At 38.8% G+C, this 26,745-nt stretch overlaps 1 protein-coding gene across 3 annotated transcripts in view; it reads left to right on the top strand.

Annotated features, from left to right (window-relative positions):
- The window catches only part of eps8a (epidermal growth factor receptor pathway substrate 8a), a 63,533-nt gene that overhangs the window by 20,326 nt on the left and 16,462 nt on the right, over positions 1-26,745 (top strand). For all 3 annotated transcript variants that reach the window (XM_036577111.1, XM_036577113.1, XM_036577112.1), the window contains 4 exons: positions 18,968-19,060; positions 21,547-21,617; positions 25,796-25,863; positions 26,223-26,384. In XM_036577111.1, coding sequence (XP_036433004.1) covers positions 18,996-19,060; positions 21,547-21,617; positions 25,796-25,863; positions 26,223-26,384 — 366 coding nt within the window. In that variant the 5' untranslated portion in view covers positions 18,968-18,995. The remainder of the gene's footprint in view (positions 1-18,967; positions 19,061-21,546; positions 21,618-25,795; positions 25,864-26,222; positions 26,385-26,745) is intronic.

Raw genomic sequence — 26,745 nt, 5'->3', positions numbered from 1 at the left:
GAGTAGTTTTTGTTTTATCCATGAAATATTTAACTATGATTTAACAAAAAAAAGCTTTTTTAAACAGGATATCCACAAAACATGATCTGATTGAGATATCCTTAAGCAAATGTTCTTGCCATTATCTATGAAGGAATTGTACTGCCTAGATTGTTTATGTAACATTTGTAGTGACTTTTGCAAGCATTTTTACGAAATGCCAGTGCTCTGACTGAAGTGTTTTAGTTATTATCAAGCCAGAGGTTTAAAAAAGTGATCCTTAAATTACCAGTTTGGAATTGTCAAAACTAGGAGCACTCTAAACTGGTAATTAAACAGTGACTGGTTTGAGTCCCTGTTGGTATCTGCATTTCTGCTTTTTCATTTAAAGGGCCCAAATTGTGGAAAACTGAATTTTCTTCACTTTTATGAAACAGTTGTTTAGTATAGAATGCTGATTGTTACTGTTTCAAAATGTACCAATTCACTCCATGAATGAACAACTTTTGAATTAATTGTTTTACTTATGTCATTATAACCAAAGGATTTACGTACATGTTTATGTTTAAGTCCCACCCATTCATGGTAAGGTTATAAGAAGAGTTTCAGCCTGGATTGCTTTTTCAATGAGGTGTAAAACAGGGCAGCCAATCAGAATGGAAGTAATGTACATACAGTCATATGCACGTCAGATTGACATGTTTTGTTGATTTTCTAAGTCACAAATAAGTTAACATCCTTTACAGAGAAACTTCTGCACATTTGCTGTTTATTTGCTGAATTTAATGTGTTGGGGTAAAAAACCACCAAATGTGGCCTGTGCAAAAGTAATGGCACATTTTAAATTATATGTTATGTTGTTTTCAATATGTTAGACTCAACAAATAAATAGCAATTGTGCCATATTTAGCTTACCTGTAGAGGATGTGTAAACCTATTTGCACTTAGAAAATCAACAAAACATATAATTTGACCAGGGGTATTAAATTTTGCATACAAGGCACATTAATAAAAGCAACCTGTTTAAATCCAACAGATAAAGAGAGGTTGTACAATTGTGTTGTAAAAAGAATTGTGACTTTTTTTTTGTACATAAACCCACCCAAATGTCAAAAGTGCGGTGTACCAGAAATACAATAAAAATCTAGGTAATAGCACTTGAAAAACGATACAGCCTTTGCAGTACAGAAATACTGTACATTGTTTTGGATAAAAGTATTCACCACTCAACAGTAAAGTGAGGATGCTGTTCAGAGTTGTCTGAGTGGTACTTTGTCATCTTGTTTCCCATCATCCTTTGCTCAGGAGGTGTGGAGTGTGGATTATCACAGACGTGTATGGGTACGTGTGTGTGTAAATCTTCTTGCAAATCCTCTTTAATGTTCCATGGAATGAGTAATGGAGAAAGAAAAGGGCTTCTTCAAAAGGGAAGAAAGCTGCTACTTTACTCCGTTCTCAGCCTGAGGGGCAAAACACTAAGCCCATCTAGCTCTGCTTCATTACTGTCTGGAGGTCTCAGGCACTGCACGGTATGCTATAAGCCTTCAGCCAGGCAGGGCTGTGTACATTTATAGCACCCTATACCATGCTGTGGTCCTCTTTTTACAACAGATGAAAGGTTAGGTTCTGTGTGATTGTTGACCTAGTGGGGTGGGTTGGTGCTCTTCTGTGTGCTGTAGAGTAAGTTTTCTTCCGTCTATAGCAGTGAAAGGATCAAAAGTACATTGGTTCATCCTGATGCACTGATCTCAAAGTAGTAATTTGGGAATGTTAATCAATTAGTCACTTGTAAATGTTTTATTTTTTCATATCACATTACTGTGTGGTCACTTACACCTTCTATGTATTTTGAAAGTCATTCTGGACCAACATATTCAAATAGAATCAAATTGCATTGAATCGTTCCCCAAAAATCATAATCAAAACAAATTGAGGTTAGAGGTTTACACTTCTAGTGATAAATGCTCAACATCCTTTTTGACCGGCGGTCAAACAAAGATGAAAAGGTTCTTTTATATTTGTGTAAGTCATGTTATAACTTTTTATAATAGTTACTCAAGTTAACAACTGCTCAGTGACGTTCAACACAGTATGGATGCGAAACCATATCAGGCATCTGCCCTGAGTAATGGCTCCATAATCCTGTTAGGCTGACATTTATTTGATAAGCAAACTGCTCTATCCACCATTTAATACTGCATTTTAACATTGGGAGATCAGGCTGCGGGCTTATGTTTGAGAGGCTGGATGGGGTAATTTGACTTTTGTCAAGCTTGAACTACTTTGTCCTTCATAAGTACAACCTTGATGATTAGTTCTGTGTTGTAATTGTTCTTTCTGCCGAAGCTTTTGTGGAGGAAGTGGGTGAAGTTCTTTGATGTCGGACACAAAGGCTGCTGTGCTAGGGGTTAGTAATGAAGCCTTGGCTCAGACAGCCACAGGTAGAAGGTAGATTACCTTTTAGTAAGGCTTGTGGCGTCTTTTTTTAACAAAAGGTTCAAACTATAGACTTTGAAACTTTGATGTCAGATGATGTTTTTGAGCCTGACAAAAGCAGAGGGTAATGTAAAGTAGCCTTGTATGTAAAGTTTTCTTCAGTAATAGTCCTACTGTTACAATTCCACCATATTAGGCCACATGCAAGAACACGTGTTTTATCTTGTAGATTTTACTAGCAAGTCAAAAGAATTTTCACAAATATTCTTGTATTTAGAAATTTTGCTTCAGCATACAGTTGGTCTGCTGTCCTACAAAGCTAGAAAACTGTTTTTTGAAGTTGAGATATATAAACTCTTCTGTTTGACAGTGATATTTGATTTTTATTCTTCAAGCCATTTAATTTATCTTATTATATTATGAATATAAAAATCTGAGAAATTGAGACTGCATAAACTTTCAGTGTCAACAATCCCATCAAAAGCAACTTAAAGTTTCCTTCTTTTAGTTTTGCAATTTCTTGTAGAGTGATTCTTCTTTTTGTTTAAGAATGCTGTATTATTAATGTTGCTTCTAGGCAATGGGGTTGGAGCACGCTGCCTTTTATTTTGGTATTTTGGGTGTGTAAGCATGTGCTCGGTTACAAACAGGTGGCTTTGTCATGTTTACCATAGTTTGCTTAAGTTATGAGCGATTGCTTTATGAAAAAAGTAAAGATAAAGAAAGTTGGTGATAAAGTTAGGATAAGAACGCAGTGTTCTTGCATGAGGCTTGTTGTCGTATCCTGTCATTTACTGTGAGTGACTATCAGTGTACCTGTAAATGAACTCTGTCTCTCTTAGCTGAATTGCACTCCAGGGAACCATCAATAAATAATCTGATTACTGTCATATCTCTGATATTGACAAACAATCTTCGGGAAGTTGGTTAAAATATTTTGTCAAGGCACCCAAATGAAGTACATTAGGATACTGATGAAATTTGCGCAACACTTGCGCAGTATTGTACATGTTAGCCACAGAGGAACTAGGATCCAGGAAACATACTTGGAAACTTGTTTAGTTTTATGTATTTTGAACTTTGCTTTCAAAACAGTCTGAAGCGCTTAGGAAATGCATTTAACATTGCAGGTAACTGTAGCTTAATATCAGGAGAAAAGTGTGAAAAATATAAATTAAAAACTAAAAACAAACTATTTGGCATCATTATGTAGCATATGGTGGAGTAGAATGTTTATTTTTATGGATATAATACTGGTTACCACTAAAACTATTACCATGGTGTTTCACCAATAATATATTCTTGTCAGAGTGTGGTGTGTTTTGACACTTACTATGGCAAAGACCTGCCTTCTTTGACAGGAAAGGGCTATTTGATTCACAATATCCAACCATGGACTTTTGTTTTTGTGTATAGGGGCAGGTCATTTTCAGAATGGGGTTATGGCCAGCAAACATGAGGTCATCTACAAATGGTTGAAAGAATCTGTTGAGTACAAAGATGTGATGCTGTGACCTTTACACACAATTTTCAATGCAGTTACTGTATCTTGGCTCAAAAGACTAATCTTAGAGCACCAAGCAGATAACTCTTTCCAAAACTGTTTCCCATAGGACAGATGCGTGGATACCATGGATGTGCATATACCCAATCAGAACGCAACTGACAAGATCCTGATAGTTTTATTTGATCTTTTGTTCGTTGTGTCACTTATTGTATACAAATTAGCTCATAGTGTTGATTTTAATTAGAAATGTTGGGTACTGATGAAATATGTGTATATATAAAAAATTTACTTCTGTGTTACAGAACACTACACCACAGTGGAACATACTTAAACAGATGTACAAACAGTACATCAATTCCATACAACAATTCCTTTATACTAGGATTGATGCTACATCACCCAGCGCTACTGATTTATCACGGTACAACAGGAAAGCTGAAAGTACCTCCTTCAGAAACAGTGGAGTTAAATGCAGCCTTTTGTACATGGAGCAGGCTGAAAGATCCTGCCTGGGTTTGCCTGAGTGCTGGTTTCTACAGCATGTGAACGGTGCCGCAGTCACTGTAGTGGATGGATCTTTTCATCACATGGTTTATAGTTGCCATAGAAACTCTTCATAATGGCTCCATCACCTGTTTTAAGGCTCCTTCCCTCCCTCGGTCTGTAATAGTACAACCCCATGCACACATGCCACAAGCATTTTTGTCTTCTTATAAACCTCTACGCTGTCACTAATGAACAGCCTGTGTATCCTTATATCAGAACAGTGTATCAGAACAGTGTGGTGTGTGACCTTGGCTCCAAAGAAATGGCAGTATATTGAAACAGTGCTTCCTGAACCGAGGATTAGGATCAGCTACAACATCCACATCTCCTCTTTTTGTTGTGAGATTGCTGTAGAAGTGCTGTCTGCTATTAGAATGTCATTGGCAGCTGTTTCATAGAAATCTTCATCTTCCAATAGCTTTTGTGAAATATGACTCGCGTTGCAAGACGCACCATCAGCGCTCATTGTTTTTCTTATGAATCATTTCTTTGGTAATTTGCTGGAAAAAGAGAAAACGTTGGCATGATTTTTCAACCAGCGGCTCTGTTTTCGCAGAACCGTGGCTGTTATTTCTTTTTGGAAATGCACTGCAGTGTCAATGTAATATCTAGAGCTAGTCAAATATTAGTCCAGCAGTGTGAAAGGTCATTAGACAAAGGATCACACAACATCCATTGCCATCCACATCTAGATGGATAGAATTTGTTTTTCTGGGGGTTATGAGCTTAGGAGATCAGTCAGGATGATGCTAGCTAACATGAATGTCTTTTGGCTGATGTAGCAGAATTGGCAGTTAGCGATCTCCCCCAAGTGTGTTCAGCTGTCAACTGACTTTGTGTTAGCAGCAGTTTAAAAGGTTGCAGTGGTGCTTGACAGGGCTCGAAGTGTGTGCTAGCTTTGTCCTTCAAAGCTTGACAGCATTGTGTGATGGGGAGGCTTAGCCAATTGATGGTATTTGACCCACTGGCTAGGCCTATTTTGTAGAGCTTTAGTCAGATCTGAAATTTTCTAATGAATCCAAATACAGCCGGAGAGTTTTCTGTCCTAGTCTGAACTGACACGAACCTCGTCATCAGGTTTTGAGTCCAAAGTAGACCCTTGCTCAATAGAATTCATTCTGAAGCTGACCTCAACCTCAATGGCCTAAAAAAACACACCCTAACGGGATAGCAAAACAAAAATTACAAATTTTTTTTTACTAAAAATAAATAAATAAAAATAATTATTACAATAGTAATGAGTTAATGCTCAGCTTTAATCAAATTTATACATCAAGCAGTTTCATGCTAGCCTAAATTTATACATCAAGCAATTTCATGCTCCAGTCATTGCATTGCTAACCTTTAGAAAACTGGAGTTATGTACCCTGGAATCACCAGGCTCCTCACCTGTTGTCTTGTCTGAGGCGTCCATGTTGTCAATGTCATAATCACATGATCAGCACCTAGTCGACATCAAGCTTAAAGCCTCATCACTGAGCAGTAAAGTCCACAAGTTGACTAGTCTGTGCAAACCCTGCTATAAACAAAACCAGCATCTGTGACAGAGGATGGAGACTAAGTATAATGCCCTACTGACTGACTGAGCATGGAGTATATGATGAGTATTGTTATGGAGTATATGATATGTGCTTTAGATGCTTGACACCACTGTTCTCCCTCTGAACCTCCTCCACATTTGTAGAGTGAGCGTTCTGCATTTGCATCAGCACTTGCTGTAGTGTGACATTAGAGATGCAAAGTACTGCAGGTCTTTGGCGAGACACGGATGAGATATTTCCACTTGATAAAAATGTTGCTCATTAGTCGTAGTTAAAACAAGGATGTTTTACAGCTCTATTGACCTGTTGGTCGATTGCAATAAATGATGCCTTTTGTTTGATCTGCAGTAACTGTTTAGGATTGAGAATCTAATGTTAATTAGATGTTTGTGCTGGTGATCGTGCCATTGTTTTGGTCAGTCTGATCTGTGATGTTGTGGCGCCATGACCCGCTGAATAAAGGTGAGCCACTACCTCATCAATCTTTCAGCATCCTCTATCAGCATGTGCTAGCCAGGTGTTTCTTTGTTTCTCTCTCTTTCCCCATCTCTCTCTCTCTTTCCCCATCTCTCTCTCTCTCTCTCTCTCTCTCTCTCTCTCTCGCTTGCTCTCTCGCTCTCACTCTCTCAGCATCTTGGCTCCTTCACTTCCTCTGGCCTTTCACCATGTCTCACAGCTATCTGCTGCGCCAATGCCAGGAGCTATCATGTGTTAAATTCTCATTAGTAGCCGAAAGGCTCAGCATTCAAACGAACTACGAGTATTGATGGTTCTGGTGAAGCGTGATGGTATAGGAATTACAGTGTACATTTATACAGCCATCTCAAGAGAATGTGTCCAGTTGATCTGTTTTAAGTTTAATATTTGATGCTCAACAGCTCAAAATTCTTTGCCAAAACTGAGATTTAAGGCACTGGGCTGAAAACTAACTTTTGGACATTTCAGAAATTGGCTAAGATGGTATTGGCGTGCTAGCAGGGTCTTTCCTTTCTGCTTCTGTTGTTTTACTGTGTTCTACATATTAAACGAGATGTTATTTAGTTCTTGAGTACTGTACCCCTCTTGTTACTTTGTGTGAACAGAGATTATAAATTGCTTGTCTAATGTCCCTTATATAAACAGTTGAAGCAGTTCCAGATGGCTGCTCTGTTCACTCTACGCCACTGCTCGGACCATTTCAACATGTGTGTGCTGACCAGCGCAGAAAAGTGAAGGGAACCAATTAAAAATTTGAAATTTTAATCATTTTTCTCATTTGTATTACCATTAAAATTGTCTGTTTAGCGCAAAGCAGAAGCTGCCCAGAACTCCAGCCCAAGATCTTATCCTCACTCAGTTAACAGAAAGCAAAGTAACTGTTTTAACCATATAATTGAGGTGCTGAAGATTGCATAGTTTACTTCTTTAACACAGTGTGTTGAAGGACTAAAATTTGAATCAGAACTCATGTTGGTCTAAAACTGTGCTGTGGTTCTTTTTTATGGCACACATAATCATTCTGACATTTTTCAAAATTTTGATTGTGGTGGCCAAGAGGAATGGTAGAATTTGATTTATTGGATAGTAGTAAATAGGTTTAGTGATTGCAGAAATAATCTTTAATTGCAGATAGTGGTGGGCAAATTACGTCACAGTAAACTTGTTCTGAGCCGTCTTAGTTAGCATACTTGAACAGCACTGACCAACTGCACGTTTCATTACAAAGTAAGCATAATTAGACCTGTTTAGACATGTGCCAGTGCTTGATTTGGTATTTTTTTGATTTTGTGATTTGGTATACATTGATTACTGTCTAATTACATGATACAGCCCCTTCTCTGAGCTTGTTACAGCACAGCAGAAGGAGGAGCAGAAAGAGAACTTTTCTCCCTCAACAAGGTAAAAACTCACATCCCACCCAGCTTAGAGAAGGAAAAATGCTCAACCTCATGAAAACTTGTTTGTTGTCACAAATTTCATGTGTAAAAAAAAAACAAAACAAAAAAAACTTACTAAATTTAACCTTACTTGAGAGCCCAGTTTTGTTCAACAAGCAGCTCAGCAGACTGCTAATGGGCTAAGAGGTGAATCCACTAATATTCAGTTAGAGTTAAAGCTTTTTTTATATTAAGTAATTGATTCACTGCTAATAAAGACTGCTAATAAAAAAGTTTAACTGTTAATAAAGTAAAGGTTTCTACGTTAAGCAGTGTTATATAATGACTGACGTGGCATGTTCATGATGGTTATATGATACAGTGCAGCACTAATAGTATGTTTCAGTCTTTTTTATGTTGGAGCAGCTTCACAGCTCTTGTTAAAGGTCTCAGTGCTCTGTGGCAGGCTTTTTAACTCCAGTCCTAACTACAAATAGTCCCGTACTATAGTGATGCACAGCGAGCATAATCATTTATTTTAGTTTTAAATGACTATTTTACTGTAAATATTGCTCACATTCAGAGCATGTTTTTTATGTATATTTGCCACCCCTAGTTGCAGCCCTAATAAACTTTTTACATTTTTCTAATGCAGTTTTAAGATTACTTTGTTTTCTGAAACTGTGTCTGTAGTGTAGTGTGTTGTGTCTGTGTTGTCAGTTGACATAGAATGACCCCTATTCACCAGACAGGGGGACTTTGCTTCTCCCTCAAGTGGTGCACCTGGTAAAAGCGCTGCACAGCAATGCAAACTGGTTCGTACCGCTGGGATTAAGAATTCAGCTGCTGTCCCTACAAGCTCCTCAGAGAACGTAATTGTTAGTGTTCTCATAGTGATCTCTCGTTCCCACAGGGCTGAGCAGTGTACTTGCCAACTGGATGACTAACGGTCCCACGACACAGACGAGTGGCTAAGCCTTCTCTTCTGCGCTCAATGAGCAGTTCAGAACAATGCTCTGAGGCTGGTAGCTTGAAAAGAAGCAGTGGCATGCTTCATATAGATCTGATGGGGTGTTCGCAGCCTTCAACAGCCCTAACTTGTGGTATGGAGGAGTGCAGCTATGTAAATGTTTATGAAATGTTTAAATTGGTACTAAATCCTCTTAATTAGCGTTACAGAGAAATATAACTCCGGTATGATGCCGATATCATTATGTGTCCCTAAAATCGATTGTAAAGTGTGCATTGTATCCTGATTCTTACAGAGCTGGCATGTATGTTTCTACATACAGTATGTTGTATCTGTATTGCAACCCTTACTGATTAACTGTAGTTCTATTTGCATGTTCCAAGAGCTGAGGTATTTGTCCAGTCCTTTAGTAAAGCTAACTCAGAATAATACTATATTAGCATGTAAGCTAGAGCAGGTTTTCTTGTGTTGGGAATGTTTACTATGATTTGGGCCTTTTATTTTGTGTATACAATTGTGAGTGCAAGCATACATTTTATGGCCAAGAGTATGTGGACACATCTCCAAATTGAGTTCAGGTTATTCATCCACACCTGTTGCTAACAGATGTATAAAATCAAGCTTATTGCCATGCAATCTCCATAGACAAACATTAGCAGTAGAACGAGTCATGCTGAAGAGTTCAGTGACTTTAAACATGGTCATAGGATGCTACATTTGCCACAAGTCAGTTCATGAAATGTCTGCTCTGGTCAGCTGTAAGGCCTATTATTGTGAAATGGAACCATCTTGAAAAAACAACAGCTCGGCCATGAAGCGGTAGAAGACACAGATTCACAGAGCAGGGCCGCGGAGTGCTGAAGCACATAGTGTGTAAAAGTCACCTGTCCTCTGTTGTGTCACTCATACAAACTGCCTCACTGCCAAACTGTCTCTGGAACCAACATAAGCACAAGAACTCTGTCATTAGCTTCTTGAAATGGATTTCCAGTGGCCAAGCAGCCGCACACAAGCCTAAGGTTACTGTGCACAATGCCAAGCATCACTGGTCACCGCTGGACTCTGGAGCAATATAAATGTGTTCTCTGGAGTGATAAGTTACACTTCACTATCTGGCAGTCTGATGGATGAATCTGGGTTTGGCAGATGCCAGGAGAACACCACATACTGGAATGCATAGTGTGAACTGTAAAGATTGGTGGAGGAGGGATAATGTCTAGGGCAGTGGTACAGAGTTTGGTGTAATAAACAGAGTTTATAAGTAATCAAGTATACTGATAACTGATATTTGGGGCCAATATTCATTTGCCATAAATTTGATTTTGACTAAAATATACAAGAATGCAGCTCTTACTCACAACATACTCTAAATTAATGTTAGAACATTATAAAAATAAAGTGATTTGAGATTTTTAGTCAGTATAGACTGCTAAAATAGTAACAAACATTTTGAATTTTAACTTCCGTGTAATAAACTAATAAAAATAACTTTATATTGCTCTCGATGTTTAATAGTCAGTGGCATTTGTAAGAAAAATGAAGCTCAAAAAAGAGGCTCAAAAACTGTAAATTCAAATATTTATATTTTTCTGTAATTGGGTGCAAGCAAGATTTTACAATTAATTTACCGCTTTCTAGAGGCTTGTCTGCATGAGTAGCCGTGCTTGATATAGGATTTCGGCTGCTCAACAGTTCAAAGTCTCTTTTGTTGTAATTTTTGTTTTATAATGCACAAAATGTTTTCAATGGATGACAGGTCTGGACCGTTTAGCACCCGGACTCTTTTACTACAGAGCCATGCTGTTGTAATATGTGCAGAATGTGATTTGGCATCGTCTTGCTAAAATAAGCAAGGCCTTCCCTGAAAAAGATGTGGTCTGGATGGCAGTATATGCTGCTCCAAAACCTGTATATATCATTCAACATTAATGGTGCCTTCACAGATGTGCAGGTCACCTATGCCATGTGCACTAATGCACCCACATACCATCACAGATGCTGGCTTTTAAACTGTGCACTGAGGACAAGCCGAATCGCCCCGCTACTCTTTAGCACGGACAACCCGATGTCCATGATTTCCAAAAAGAATTCAAAATTTTGAAACGTCGGACCACAGAACACTTTTCCATTTTGCCTCAGTCCATTTTAAGTGAGCTCGGGCCCGGATAATGCAACAACTTTTCTGGATCCTGTTTCCTCTGGTTTATGGTTTCTTCTTTGCATGGTAGTGTTTTAACTTGCATTTGTAGATGCAGTGATGAACTGTTTTCACGGACAGTGGCTTTCAGAAGTTTTTCTGAGCCAATGCAGTGATTTCCTCTACAGAATCATGTCTGTTTTTAATGCAGTGTTGCCTGAGGGCCTAAAGATCATTGCCAGCCAATATTGGTTTTCTGACCTTGTCTCTTGCATACAGAGATTTCTCTGGATTCTCTGAATCTTTTAATGATATTATGCACTGTAGTTGATGAAGTCCTCAGGTTCTTTGCTATTTTACGATGAGAGCTGATGTTTTTGAATTGTTGCTCTATTTGCCTGGACAGTCTTTCACAGAGTGAGAACCCCATCTTTACTTGTGAAAGACTCAGCCTCTCTTTTTTTTAATTTTTTAATTTTATTTATTTAGCATAATGCAACTTTTGTTGCACCTCTTCTAACTTTTTTGAAATGTGTTGCTGGCATAAAATTCAAAATGGGCATATATATATATATATATATACATATTGTGTATATGTATATATATATATATATATATATATATATATATATATATTATACTATATACATACACACACACACACACACACACACACACACACACACACACACGTTTATTTACACTTTGCACAGCTTCCCAACTTTTTTGTAAACAGGATTGTAATATTTTGGTAGTTGGAAAATGATTATGCAAAAACACTTGACACATGTGTAACACTCACAGAAATGTAAACTTTAGGGAATAAACTAGACTACAAGAGGGATTTTGAAAATGAGCCCCTTTAAGAAAGGAAACTAGAAGCTTATTTTCCAAAATACAATCTCTTGAAATGCACTAAACCCTTGGCTGAAAGTTTCTGTTACCACCCTTTAGTTCTCCATTGAGCCTATTGCACAACAGCATGTGTCTGATTAATTGATCTTGTGGAGACCCAGATACAATCTCTCCCTATTTACACTAAGCTCAATTATTCACTAAGGGCACTACTTGGGTTACAGAAAGGTGAAAGGCACACTTTCGGGTGGATGAGAAATCTCTCAGAACATCAGAACGTCACCCCTGCACGTGAAATCTGGAGCTTTAGTGAAGCTGCCAAGGCGATGCCTCCCACTCACCTTTGACTGGCTAGTGATTGTTGGAGATGTTACAGGCAAATTCACTTGTTTGTTGTGGCTGATTTGCCTCCTGCTTTATTATCAATTGTTTGTTAAAGTCTGTAGTAATATGTCAGCTGGTTTGGTCCTTTGGACTTACCGAGTACACTTTGATTTGTAAATTATTGCCAGAGATGTGGGGAAAAATACTGGTTTTGGGATTGTGAAAAAACGACCTTTAATTTAGTTTTTCTGAGGATTGGTAAATTGCACCAGTAGTGCCCCATTTTAAAAAATACTATCAAAACTACGAATACGATGATTTTTATTAAATTCTTTGCACACTGCACTGCACTAAATCCACTTAAACAGGACTCTTTGTCATGAAACATGCAGTTGGTCAGCCTTGTTTAAGTACTGATTATATGATGATATCAGCAATATGCTTGGAAAAGCAAACGCTGCATATTGTGACGTAATTTATCACAACATAATAAAATACTGCCATATTGCCCGCCACAAACTGTAAGTCTGAGAGTTTTTGAATGCTTTTAGAAGTTGTAACTAGGTCTATCATAGTTATGTGATTGCCTGTTCATAATTATTTGAGCTGATTGCAATTATTAGAGTTGATCAGAATTATTTTCCATACTTAGTAGCATTCACAATCATATGTTTGCTTCACAACAAACAGAATATCAGTTGTTTGTATTTTTATGTGTTGGGTTGAGGAAAAAACATGTAAATGGGGAAAATAGCAAATATGCTGTAACACCTTTAGAGGGTACAAGTAAGTAATGTTTGTGTATTTGAGCTTGAGCTGTTTCTGTAATCAGGTGGAAACTGTTGAAGTATCAACAGTTAGGAATCAAGACAGCTAATCAGCCAGTTTGGCCTTTTTAGGTTTATACTTGAATAGTTGCATACAGTGAATGGGAGGAAATAAAATTAAAATGTTAATCACAATTAATATGGCCAATAATCGTCAGCTAAAATCTCATGATCGTGACAGGCCATGTTGTAACTTATATAGCTGTTTATACAACTTAAAAGGTAATTAAAATGTATTTCATTTCTTGAAACTCAAATATGCTGTAAAATGAAAAGGTTATCACCTTTGTCAAAGCATCTAAAAATCAATAGAGAAGCAAATTTATTACATGCCTGAAATGAGGAACCACATTGTTTGATGTATTGATATGAGATTGATATTTCTCAGCTATTATGTGTGGCCCAGCATGGCAGATGCAAATGCTAGATTTGAATATTTATCTCTGATGGACATGAGTGGCCCTTAGCAGAGGTTGAGTATTGCCGTTGTGTTTGATGGCCCTGCTTTTACTGCTGTTCAAACTAAAAGGCACTAATGTTGGACCTTGTGCTCAGTTTGCAGTAGGCCTATACGAAGTGAAATGTTCCTACTACGCTGAAAGGTGCTTTTTATTCATTCAGCTCAAGGCATGATTGTGCAGAAATGGAGTTTTATGTTCCCTGAAGTGAATTGCATGGCCAAGCAGGTCTGCTCAGAGCACCAAAACCTTACATATGTCCGTGGGTACTTACAGTCATTCATCTTAGGACTAGAGCCTTCTTAACACATACCACTCTAACATGTTTATTTATATGCTTTTTTGGTAGAAAGAGGAAAGTGTTTTTTTCTAGCTAGGTAAGGTTCTTGAAAATTGAGGTGAGGTTGAGTGCCTCTCTTGGAGAGGTCTGCTGTTCATCAGGCTTCTGTATGTGTCAGTAATAATGGTTGGATAATGGGTCACCTTGGTCTCATGTATCTAAGTGATGTTATTGCAAAGACCGCAGAGCAGGTTCATGTGGGGGTGAGATTTCCTGCTTCAGAAAGAAAAGAAGGAGGGGAAAAAAGGAGAGAAGAAAAGCATAGCCATGGGAAAAGTAATCACAGAGCGGAGAGACTGTACATTTGCTGTACGGAGCTAAAGAGGCTCCAGTATTTAAACCCATAGAGGATCGCCCACAACTTACTAATACATTTTTTTCCTCCTCTCTGAGGCTTGTGTCCTGATTAATGTGCCCTGCTGGAGATTCTGAGCAAGTCTCATCAAAAAAAGATTCATCTTATTATTCTTATTATATACCCATAATATCATTTTAATTGGAGACGTTTCTCTCACTAGTGCTTAAAGTTTTCCAAACTTACTATTAACAACATTTTATGTTTATGTATTATTAGCCTATGTAATCATGAAATACCTGTTCTACTAAATCATGCGCTGTGGATGGTATTATAATGGAATCATATTAGTATTGGCAGATAATTGCTTCGAAAAAATGATCAACATCTGAAAAATGTTTAGAATTAACCAATATTTCAGGCCAATATTCGTTTGCTAATTTATTATACTGTGAAAGAGCAGAACATATTTAGGTGATGCTGGGTTACAGTGCTGCATTTGTAACCCTACAGAAATAAATGTAATGTGTCTCTTAGGCCTGTCACAATTATTACATAATGGCCTGACCACAGTTATTTTCCTCAGTTATAACTTTTCAATCATATGTTTACATCGCAACAAATAGCAATTAATTAGGTGTTTTATCAGTTGGTTTGAGGCAAATACATGTAAATAAAAGAAGGCAAAAATCACATTAATTGAGACACATCTTGGGTCTTATGAAAACTACAGTTTTAACTTCTGACTTGGTGCTATATCATCTTTAGAGGTCAGCGGTGTGTAATGCTAGATAAAATTTAGATTAGATTTAGTCCCAGTTTCTACAATTTGTAGATATGTACATGAAAAATATCAGATAATGCATTGGCCAACAGTTTCCATTTTGGTGCACCCTTGTCAGTGTGAATCAAACAAGTGTTTGTCAAGGAGATTTGGGCATATGCTGTTTTTCACCGTTTCTACTCTAATCTTATCAACATTCGCAGCAGGCTTAGACCTAATGGCCACTTCAGTTAAAGTCAACATCATGCTGTTACCAAAATGGGCCTTAATGACTATAGGGCTGTGTTTGGACAGGTAAACCAAGCAGAATATCTTCACATAAGATATCGCAGATAAATCTATCTGATTTTCTAATTTGAAAAGGGACAGTCACATGGATCAAAAACACTTACTACATATAATACTGTGCACCAGTCAGCAGTTTCAACAAGTGATCACACCTGCTTGTCACAGAAAAGGAAAAGTCAGGAAAATATCTATTTCTTTGAACTACATAAAACTGTTTGTGTTTATGGGAATATTCAGTGTAGTGGAACAAAACTGCAAATATCAAATACTGCATTATGCTAAGAAAGCTAGCTAATATTTAACTGAGTAACACAAGACCATACATGTACAAGCTCAAGTCAGTAGCTCTCCTAACTTTTAAAGCAATACAACCTTTTCACAGATTTTTTTTTTTCTATTCTTGCAGGTAAACCTGGCACATCTGCATTTTTAGGAATATGTTTACATCCATAAACATCCATTCATTTTACAGCAAGGAGAGTTAGTGTCAGTATGGTGGCCAAGTAGCTTCATGTTGCTATGTGTGTAGTCGTCAGCTATATATAATATCTCTAGTAAGTATGCTTGTGGTTTCTGCTGTGGCAGAACGTGGTTCAGTCATAGCATCCCTTCAGTTACTTGTGCTGACCTTGCTCCTGGAGAGACATTTACTCGTGTTTGATTGACAGGACCTGCACTTGATGTCTGGATTCAGATTATAATTAGCTCACTTTTCCCCCAGCATTGCTTTCCTGTGTCTCAGTTCACCATGTTTCTAGCTTTGGCTATAAGCCTCTTCTCTAAAGCTGTTCTTCCCTCCAGTCAATTGCTTGATTTCTCCTGAACCACATACAAGCAGCATGAGGCACCCCCTAGCTTGAGCTCTCACCTCCTGCAGTGCACAGGAAAGCAGAAAGTAGTTTAAGCCTCCTTTTGCCTATTTTAGCTTGGACTTGACCAGGAGCAGTTGTGGTGGGTGAAGTTATTACCGTTGAAAGGTGATCATTTTCACACAAGGAAACCAGAGTTACTGGTGACCTGTTAGCCCGCTTTTACTCTGTTCTTCAATGGTCAGGACCCCCACAGGACCACCATAGAGCAGGTATTATTTGGGTGGATCATTCGATATAACATCATTCTCAGTATTACACAGCTTTCTTAGTTATTTTAGAATTATCTGTAGTGGTTTATCATTCTGGTCACATCTAACATTTCTCAGTTTCTAATTTTTTATTGTTTCCTACTAATTAGTCCTATTACTAGCTAGGGGTGGGAATCTCTAGGCACCTCATGATTCGATTCGATTACGATTCAGAGGCTGCGATGCGATTATAAAACGATTATCGATGCATCTCGATGCATCTTTTTTTTCTATACATGATTTCTGTTTTCTTACTGTCTGAGGACTTGGGACTTTTAAAGCTAAGTATTTGTAATGATCCATAATGCATTTATGTCCAACATCTTTTATTAATAAATCAAATGGAAGTGATGTGGCAAGTGAACTGGAAGGCTCTCATTCACTGCTCTTGTTTGGAGACACTGCTGCCACTCATCTGTGACAAAATGCGCAGTTACGGTGAAATAAGATCCAGTGGTAATGGATGACCATGCAGCACATTACAGCCGTCCTACCTGTTTAATTCAGTGACTTTATAACTTTGGTTTTGGTCTCGTGGTAGAAAGTGGGGGAGTGGGGGGGGGTTGGGGCTGTTTCTCAACGACTGAGAATTGCCGTGCAGACTGCAGGTCACCTAGCAACGAGGTTTCGCCTGTCTAGTAGCGAACGAAAAAGTTGCGAAGATGGAGTCGCTTCTCTTTCTAATTTTCCCGTTCCACCTTAAATGGTGCCGCATTTACCTTCGGCGCCTCAGTCAGAATTTAAGGTGGAACGGCAAAGTTCAGCCAGAAGCTGGCGAGTGAGAAGCGACCTCAGCCTCGTAAAACAGCCGAAAGCTGAAAGACATTTTACAAGAAACTATTCAACTTTTGAGGAAAAGTTTTCTGGCGGAGATGGGAGGAAAGCGTCTAAAGCTTAAAGCAGAGTAGAGTAAGTCCGCGTATTTTGTTTATATTGTTTAGTTTATACTAGGACATTAACACACACTGAGATATACTGGACATTAAATGTATCATAGGGCTCCCAAGGTGGTTTGATTTTTGTTGAAAGGACAAAATGTTAACATTTGTGTTGTGACTCCTGATCTAACCTTTAACGCAGAGGGAGCCAGTCGGATTTCTCACTCATCCAGTTGTGTTTTTGTTATGTGCCGCCACAGACTGTCCGGGCGCTGCACTTACCCACTTCCAAGTTCCACCCTTTGCGTTCCGTGAACATTACGTTATAAATTAAATATTTAGAAAATCGATTTTTGACATTGAATGAATCGATTCAGAATCATCCACGTCCGCATCGCGATGCACCTAAGAATCGATTTTTTTTCCCCCACCCCTATTACTAGCATTGTCAAACACTTTTCTCTCTCCTTATTGAGTAAAGTGTAAAATCTGTGTAAAAGGTGGAAAGTATCTCTCCAGCCTGGGACAAGACTATAATTAAACTCAGGTTTCCATTATATGATGCACATTGACTCAGTATGCAACTGGCGTGTTCCTAAAAATACTGGTTTTATTTCTGTTTACTCTGTTTGAATTGCTGGTGAACTTTGACCTGTCTTATGACAACTTGGCTTCATATGTTTGGGTGAAAGCTTCTTAAAGTGTTAGTCAAGAGGAAGTTGGCTTGTCTGAAAAATCCCACATATTAAAATTACAGCAAACAATAGTGTGTGTGTGAGAGAGAGAAAGTGTGTGTGTGTGTGTGTGTGTGAAAGAGAAGGAAGCAAACTTAGTTAATATATTATTGGAGTATATATTACACCTTATCTCTGTTCCTCTGAAGTGGAATTATTCAAGGTTAGGAAGCACAGAAGAGCTGGGTGTTCCAACCTGACTAACTACTTTGTGTCAATGACTTAGAAAAGATAAAACTATATCAGAGAGGTAAAGTATGGAAAGGTATCGGAATCCCAGTATTTCTCCAGTATGATATGTATATGCTACATTACCAACTGTAGTTTAGTCATGTTCTTTCCTTTACTACTTATTTTGAGAGCATGAGTCATCTGCTGTGAGTGTGGACCACACACAGTAAGCACAGAGTGCTTAGTCCTTAATCTTGTTACTGGGTTTCGTTGCTTTAGTCTGCATAGATGCCATGTTCTCATGGCTTGATTTAGACAAAAATCTTCCCAGCTTTTTTGGCAGGTTTTCTCCAGACAGAAATTCTGACTAAAGCACAGATTCTTAACTTTGATTCCATACACTTGAACAGTTTTGAATTTGACAGTTTTTTTTATTATTGTTGTGCATACAGTCTTACTTTGTGTAAAGGGTACTTGTGTATTAGGTTAACTGTTCAAAGTGTCATCATTATTCAAGTACTGAAATCTCTGTTCAGGTGTTTGTGGAGTTTCATCACAGGAAGATGGAAAAAATTAACAATTCGGTGAAACCGGTTTTTTAGTGTTTTAACAGAATCTTAAACATTTTCAGAATAAGCATGTTAACCTATGTTATACTTTGCTACTCCATGTCTTAACGTGGGTGCGTTGCCAAGGATGCACTGTTATGCTTGCGTTTGCGCTGCTTGCTATCTCACATTTCCTCAGGCACCTTTTCACTTCTCCCTGTTAAAAATCAATGGGGGCGAATTTTCAAATGATGAATTTTGCATGCAGTGGAAACGTCCATTACTTTTTTCCACTAAAAAGGGGCACACTGAAAAATTCTAAGAGCTCCTGTTTTATAGTTTTTTGACATTGCCTTACTGTTCCTCATTGCAGTTGGTGACCTCATTCTGTGAAGTCCAAAATGAATGGCTATGCTGCCCCCAACTACCCTTCCGGAGGCTTCAGTTCCTACTCCTCCCAGCTGAAGTAAGTAACCCACCCTCTCCCTTACCGATTTTTCACAAAACCATTTCCTCATACATGAATACACACTGACCTACGCACACTTTGAGTTACCTAAAAATAATTATCACCGCCCACAACCGATAAAGCAGGCCTCTTTATTGTGCTTGGCCAGACTCACCCATTAGATGTGCTTCACGTATTGCTGCCAAGATCTACTAAAGGCTTGGAGCCAAATTATGAGCAACAATGCCATTTTCCCATTACTGTCTTCTTCTCAAGTGATCTCTAAAAGAGAACTGACTTTGTAATTTTGGAAAAGCTTGAGGGAATAGTTCAGTGAAAAATCAAATGTACACACTTTTTCTCTTTAGCCTAATTGTAAGTGATCAGCTAAGACATGTTTGATGTCTGAAGTTTGCTTCTTCAGTTTTAGAGCTGTGAGGATAATGTAACTAACAGAAGCTTACGCTCAGTAATTATCATTGTGAAACTGCAAGCCTGAATCATCACAAACTTGCACCAGACTGTGTAGTACGTAAGTAATCTCAAATAGACTTGCTTTTGTAGTTATGGACACTGTATAACATACTGTTATGTTAAACCAAGTATTTTTTATTTAGAACATAAAAGCTGAAATTTAGAGCTGGAATATGTTAAACCACTGTTGTAGTGTGGCTGTGTTTTAGTAGAATGGATCTAAAAAGGCCCATTTCATAGAAGCCTGGCAATATTTATGACATATATTGATGTCTTATTATTATTCCAAAATGTGGAACTTGGTGAAAATAAATTAATGTACTATTTAAGTCCACCCTTATGTCCATCCTGATTTAGTCAATCCTTCTGGCATTGCTGTCATAATTTCCCAAGATGATCATGTTCTAGATCAGCATTCCTGATGAATACTTCCACTAGCGCTACATTATTAATTCCTCCTCCAATTAGTGCGAGCCATAGAATCGAACAATATCAAGTGTCCAGTCTACTCATTAGCACGGGTGACACTTGAGTCCACCTCAACACCAAAGAGCACTCACACTCCTGTTCTCATATTTACACTCTTCTTCTTGAGTAAACAGCACAGAGTTAACTGAATCACTGGAGCATTTCTTTATAAGCAGGCTGGCCTTTGTAATATGTTTGGTTACCAGGTTTTTTATGCTTGAATCTACTTTTAATCTACTCTTCTTGTTTAATCATGTATTTTTTTTAGTGCTGTAATTAGGCCTGTCACAATTATTACACAGTCACTTGATCACAATTATGTAAGCTGACTGCAATTATTTTCCACAGTTGCTAGCTTTCACAGTCATGTGTTCATGTTATGTTTGGTTGTGTTCTCATCTCTTTGGTTGAGGTAAATAAAAGAAAACAAAAGATGCATTTATTGAGACACATCATGGGCTCTAGGAAAACAGCAAAAGTTCAATAGTGCGATAACATGTTTAGAGGACAACAGTGAGTAATATTTGTTTATTTGAGTCTGTCAGGACTGTTGGGAGGTACTAATGTAATATCAACCGCTGAGAGGTAAGACAGCAGATCTGTTAGTTCCCACCTCACATTGTGACTGGCTAAAAGATTCTACAAGTGCCAGTATCTTCAAATAATGGCTCTCCGACAGAATTTCTCTGCTTTATTCGCCTGTGACCTAGCAATGACAACCAGTCTTTAAAAAAAGTAACGGCCATATTAAAGGAATGTTTATTACAAGTAACAACCTGCCAAAAAGAACTGTAATGAATAAAATCTTGGTAACAGCAACGCAATTGAGCCACAGCAACAAAACCAGAATGTTCCCACTGTAGCCAAGTCATTGTAGTCAACAAACTTGACTACACCAGATGTGAGTGGGAGAGTGACTGTTCCGTTGGGCATTACTAATATTTGACAAGAAGCATTGCATCACGCTGATGTTCCATCTTAATAAATACAAGCCAGCCTCCTTTCATCAAAACACAGTGGCACTTACTCATCAAAGATGCATACGGTCAAATCGGATCATAAAATTCGCACACTCAAATTTTACTGACAGATTTGACATTCATACATTGCATCTTTGCCGTATTTGTGCGATCAAACTCACGTCTGGTAGGAGTGTGTGTAAATTTGAGCCCAATAGTTTAAGAACCTGAAAAAGGGATTTGCGGTTAACTAACCAAAAATCTTAACTCTTACTGTCATTGTACTAATAATTTGTGTGCTTAGCAATCCAATTCTAAAGTGGATGTACTAATTTTACTGTGAACAAATCATGTTCCATTAAAAGACCAATTGTACGGTGCTTTTGTTTTATATGACTGGCACAACACAACAAAAATAATACAAAACACAGCTAGTTCTGAAGATCTCAATAATACATCATTTAAATACATTACATTTAATATCTAAGGAAAAATATTATATTACACAGTCACATCATTCTAATGTCTTAAAAAAAAAAACCTGAGATCAGGTTGATGGACACCATGTTGACCTTTGTTTGTTTGTTTCTTTGTGCTCTGCAGTGGCCACGGCTCCCCGTCACCAGAGCTCCCAGAATGCAGTGCCAACAAGTCCAGCGCAAAGGCCCTCTATGGTACGTGTCCTTTCTTATTTTTCCTTTTTTCAGTATGTTCTCCTGAACTGTAACTGTGAGGACGGTAGGGTAGACATGGCACAAATGACAGATTGACGCCTACTTGGGTAAAGAAATGGCTTTCAAATTTTTATTTTGACACAGCATTTCTATGGCTCCTTTTTCAGTGGCCGTTTTCCCAATGACATTCTGTTTCCGTAGTACAGCATTTGTATATTATGCAGTGATGCCTCAGCATTATGAATAGGAGTATCATATGTGATGTACATGTGTTGTCTCCACCTGCTGTCTGCTCAAGTGTAGTGCACTGTTCTTTCCCAGGTGAAAATTCTTATCTTTGTGCTCCAGGCTTTCACATATCACACCTATCCGATAATCATCATTTACGTCAGCCAGCTGCCTTCTTATCTAACACCATGCGTTTTGCACCCTTTAAATGACTGTAGGCAGGAGTCAGAGAAATGAGCAAAACTTTGAGAGGTTGAATGGAGATGCTGGTTGTCTTTCGTATATTGCTCTAGCTCCCTGTATTAAGGACGAGTCCTTTTATCTCCATGGCAACATGTCCTTTTGTTGTCTTCCCGTCCCCTTGCTGCCTTTGCTCTTCATCGTTACGCCCTGCTGCAGACATGACATATGTTTATCTGCCCGCACCCTGCTTTCATTCCATTTTCATCCCTCCCCTGTAGATACTATTCTTGTAGTGGCTGGCTCTGTAAATGTGGGCTAACCTTTAAACGCTTTATAACCAGAATCACGCATTACATTAATGTTTGTTTCCATCATGGGGACACAGCTGTATGTCATTCTCGCTGCACTGCAGTGGGCCTTGAATGTTCCTGTGTGGAAGTGTAGTGGCCAAAGCTTGGGGGGGGCATGGCAGCCATGCTCCTGCAGAGCCAAAGTCTGTCTGTCTCAGCATGGGCTCTCTGCAGTGTGCAAAGCTGAAAAGCCAACAAACATCAAACACAAAACTGGCCATGCCTCATGTAGACAGACATGCAACAGATCTAAAAGAGCAGGAGTGTTCAGCTCTGGTCCTGGAGGGTTGCTTTCCAGCACAGTTTGGTGCTTTCTCTGCTGTAACCCTAGAGTTCTCAACCTTATTGAGCTGTTAGCCCCTAAAAATGGAGGTCTGCCTCAGCATAACAGAACTACAACTAGACTGCAGCAAGGGTTAGTTGTGGCCAAAAAAAGGGCACAGTCAACAGCCCTTATCCAAGCAGCAAATTACCTTATATCAGCCCCAGCGCCATGGGGATGCATTAGGGGGTCCTGCTCTGGATGACTTCCGTGCCCCGTGCCCGTATCCACCCCCATGGCGCTCCCAAGCGTTGTTCAGCTTAGCAGCCTAAATATCATCAATATATGATTAAAAGTTTTAGGTCACTATTCACATGCAAGCTTCATAAAACTTTATAAATTGAGTTTCTATTTAAAAATTTGTTCGGCAAAATGCTTATGGAAAGTGTAAGGAGGCATGGTGGTTGGTATGTTTCAGTATGCCTCGTCCTTGATCTGCAGCTTTAGAGTATACGCATTTATTGACTGCTATGAAGAAGCAGACTGTAAATGCAGTTTTTCAGTGCTCTAGTAAATCTCTGTTCCCTGTGCTGATAAATTACATGGAAAAGGTTGCTGTCACTCAGGGTGGGTCGAGACAGAGTTGCGTACTAGTTATTGTTGCAGTCACTGAAGCAGAAAGTGCATGAGGGCAGCCCTTTCCAGTGCTTCTGCCTCTGCCTTATATGTATATCAACGCTACCTTATATATGTATATCAGAGTTATCATTGTTAGCGAACTACACTACAAAGCATTCAAAAAAGTAGACATCATGCTCTATTTGGAATGAGTTGGGAAAGAGCAATACATACACTTAAACTCAGTCAAATTTTGTTAGTCTTTCATGTTTTTCTCAGACTTTATGTGAAATAATGTTGCCAACTCCTGGCCTGGAGCATGCTGCCAGCATAGGAAACATTATAGCAAGTCTTTCCAACAGGAGTGAACCGCGAAGCTGATCTTCCAGTGCTGTAATCCATGTCCCCTCCATGAGGAAACATAAAGACGGTTGCTGTAGTGCACTGATGTCCAATTCTGGTCTTATTCCACCACAGTATGGTGATTTTCCTGCTCCAACACACTCACTAAACCTGATAACTAACTGCCCTCCTGGGCCGACATTGATGACCCTTGTCAAAGGGAAATTTGAGTCTGAGATTAGAAAAGGTAGTGAAGCTTTTATTCAGAATCTGTGTGTTATCTGCTGGAGCAGATTTTGTCCTTATTTTACAGCCCCCATTCCTTTGTATTATTGTTTATTTACTCACCCCTTCATTGACATCTTTTGTCCACCACACTGCCCACGCTCTGGTCATGCCCTCAGGGACAGATGGACTTTACTTCCTACGATCTTCTGCCAAACACAAAAAGAAAGGTAGAGCACAGTGGAGCATGGTGTGAAGAATGTGAGTGTGTGTAAACTGCTGCTTCAGTTTACAGCGTTCTGCCAGTAGGCCCTTAGTGATCCCTCTTCTGTGAATGATTCCTTCCTGTATAGGGATTAAGTGATCCCTTCCCTTAGAGTGGTCTCTCTTCTACCAGTGATCCCTTCCCTTAGAGTGGTCTCTCTTCTACCAGTGATCCCTTCCCTTAGAGTGATCTCTCTTCTACCAGTGATCCCTTCCCTTAGAGTGATCTCTCTTCTACCAGTGATCCCTTCCCTTAGAGTGATCTCTATTCTACCAGTGATCCCTTCCTTTAGAGTGGTCTCTCTTCTACCAGTGATGCCTTCCTTTAGAGTGGTCTCTCTTCTACCAGTGATCCCTTCCCTTAGAGTGGTCTCTCTTCTACCAGTGATCCCTTCCCTTAGAGTGATCTCTCTTCTACCAGTGATCCCTTCCCTTAGAGTGATCTCTATTCTACCAGTGATCCCTTCCTTTAGAGTGGTCTCTCTTCTACCAGTGATGCCTTCCTTTAGAGTGATCTCTTTTCTACCAGTGATCCCTTCCTTTAAAGTGGTCTCTCTTCTACCATTGATCCCTTCCTTTAAAGTGGTCTCTCCTCTACCGGTGATCCCTTCCCTTAGAGTGGTCTCTCTTCTACCATTGATCCCTTCCCTTTAGAGTGGTCTCTCTTCTACCAGTGATCCCTTTCCTTAGAGTGTTTTCTCTTCTACCAGTGATCCCTTCCCTCACAGTGATTTCTCTTCTACCGGTGATCCCTTTCCTTCCCTCCTCTTGAAGTGATTCCTCTTCAACTAGTAATTCCTTCTGTTAAAGTTATCCTCCTTCTACCAGTGATTTCTTCCTTAAGAGCGCACATTCTCAACCCTAGTGCCGAAGTGCCCCCTGTCCTGCACAGTTTTGGGTTTCCTCTGATCTAACACACCCACGTCAAATCAGGAAGAGCTTGTTAATTCAGTTGGATCAAAGCAGTGGTGAGCCTTAGAATGATCTCTTTTCTACCGGTGGTTCCTTCGCTTAGTGACCTTCTTTCCATTAGTGATTTCTTCCTTTTGAGTGATCTCTCTTCTATGAGTGATTGGTACTCTTACAGTGATCATTCCTGTTCTATTTTTTTTAAAGCTACTTTCATTTATTCCATTCCTCACTCAGAACTCACTCACTCACACTCAAACAGTTTCAATGTTATTTAATGTTATCTCACATTGGCTGATGCAAGGTATGATTGCAGGACAAGAAAATCACATAATTGCCCTTTGATATGAGTGTTTGCTTTTCCTGCATTCCTTTTAACACTCTTGTTACTGTACTACCGCACTCTTAAAATTCTCTGCCACATCCCCACTCTTATATGTAGTTAATTTCTTCCACCAATGGTTAATTTCAGGGTTTTTCAGGAACCTGGGTAATTAAATTATAGAGAGATGGACAGAAATTATAGAGAAATGAGCATCATCAGTTTGACTCCCATCTGATACTCAGAACCCTTGCAGCAGGTCTCCTATAGAATGAGTCTAGTCTTAAACTGAATACCAGTGGTGAGACCGTCATTGAAGATCCGTTTTATTCCAGTCATAGGTCTAATCTTGGACTGATAAACTGGCTGTTAGTGTTTTAATCTTATTGACTACTAGAATGTTTCACAAGAAGCTTTGTCATAAATGTGTAATGTCTAATATATACTTTCTCACAGTGTTTTCTTGTTTCCCTAGAGCAACGAAAGAGCTACACTAAAAACAGCATTAACAGCATGACGGACACATCACAGTACCATGTTGAAGTAAGAATCTTTTATTACGTGTACAGTTTGCAGTGTAAAAACACTACTTTTTTATCTTGAATTTAACCAGGCTGCCTTCAAATTCAGATTTTATTACATTTTTAATTAATAAGGTAAAAGAATGTAACATTTAAATTATTGTTCTGCTAACAATTTAAAGGTTCAGTTTACTTAGGGTAGCCAGGTCACTTAAAGTTGAAACAATGTCTTTTTTTTCTTTCTTTTTTTTTATACACTGTATTGAAATGTCATGCATAGATGCTCATGCCCAAATATATGCTGTTGTTTAGAAATGATTTCACAATTTTACACATCATATTTCCCAGTAAATATGCTCATCCCTTTCTGTCTTCTTGCAGCATCTAACAACGTTTGTCATGGATCGCAAGGATGCCATGATCACCATAGAAGACGGTATCCGTAAACTGCGTTTGCTTGATGCAAAAGGGAAGGTGTGGACACAGGACATGCTGCTGCAGGTGGATGAAAAAGCAGTCAGCCTCATTGATCCTGATACCAAGGTGAGGAACAGTGGCTCTGTATCAAATCTGGGGTAAAGATCCTTTCCATGGAAAAGCCCAGTCACTAGAGACTGGCGGCACTGACCAGAAGCATGATCATAATATAGGAAATGAAAGGCAATCAATAGATTCCAGTACACTGTCACCGAGAGGTTTGATAAAAAGTTAAAATTGCATGCACATCTCAAATAAGATTCATTTTACAGATGAGTTCTCCCCTTCCAGTGAACTCCTCATAATAGGTTTTGAATATTTTATGACTTTTAGATGTAGAGCCAGATTTTAGCCTCCTTGAGATGATGAAAGCAAAATTCTCCAGAAAATACCACTAAACCTTGCTGTACTAGTAGTGCATGACTTT

The sequence above is a fragment of the Colossoma macropomum genome, unplaced genomic scaffold (assembly GCF_904425465.1).
Source record: "Colossoma macropomum unplaced genomic scaffold, Colossoma_macropomum, whole genome shotgun sequence".
NCBI classification, from domain to species: Eukaryota; Metazoa; Chordata; class Actinopteri; order Characiformes; family Serrasalmidae; genus Colossoma; species Colossoma macropomum.
Note: the sequence above shows the minus strand (reverse complement) of the source record. Positions and strands in the feature narration are given on the sequence as shown.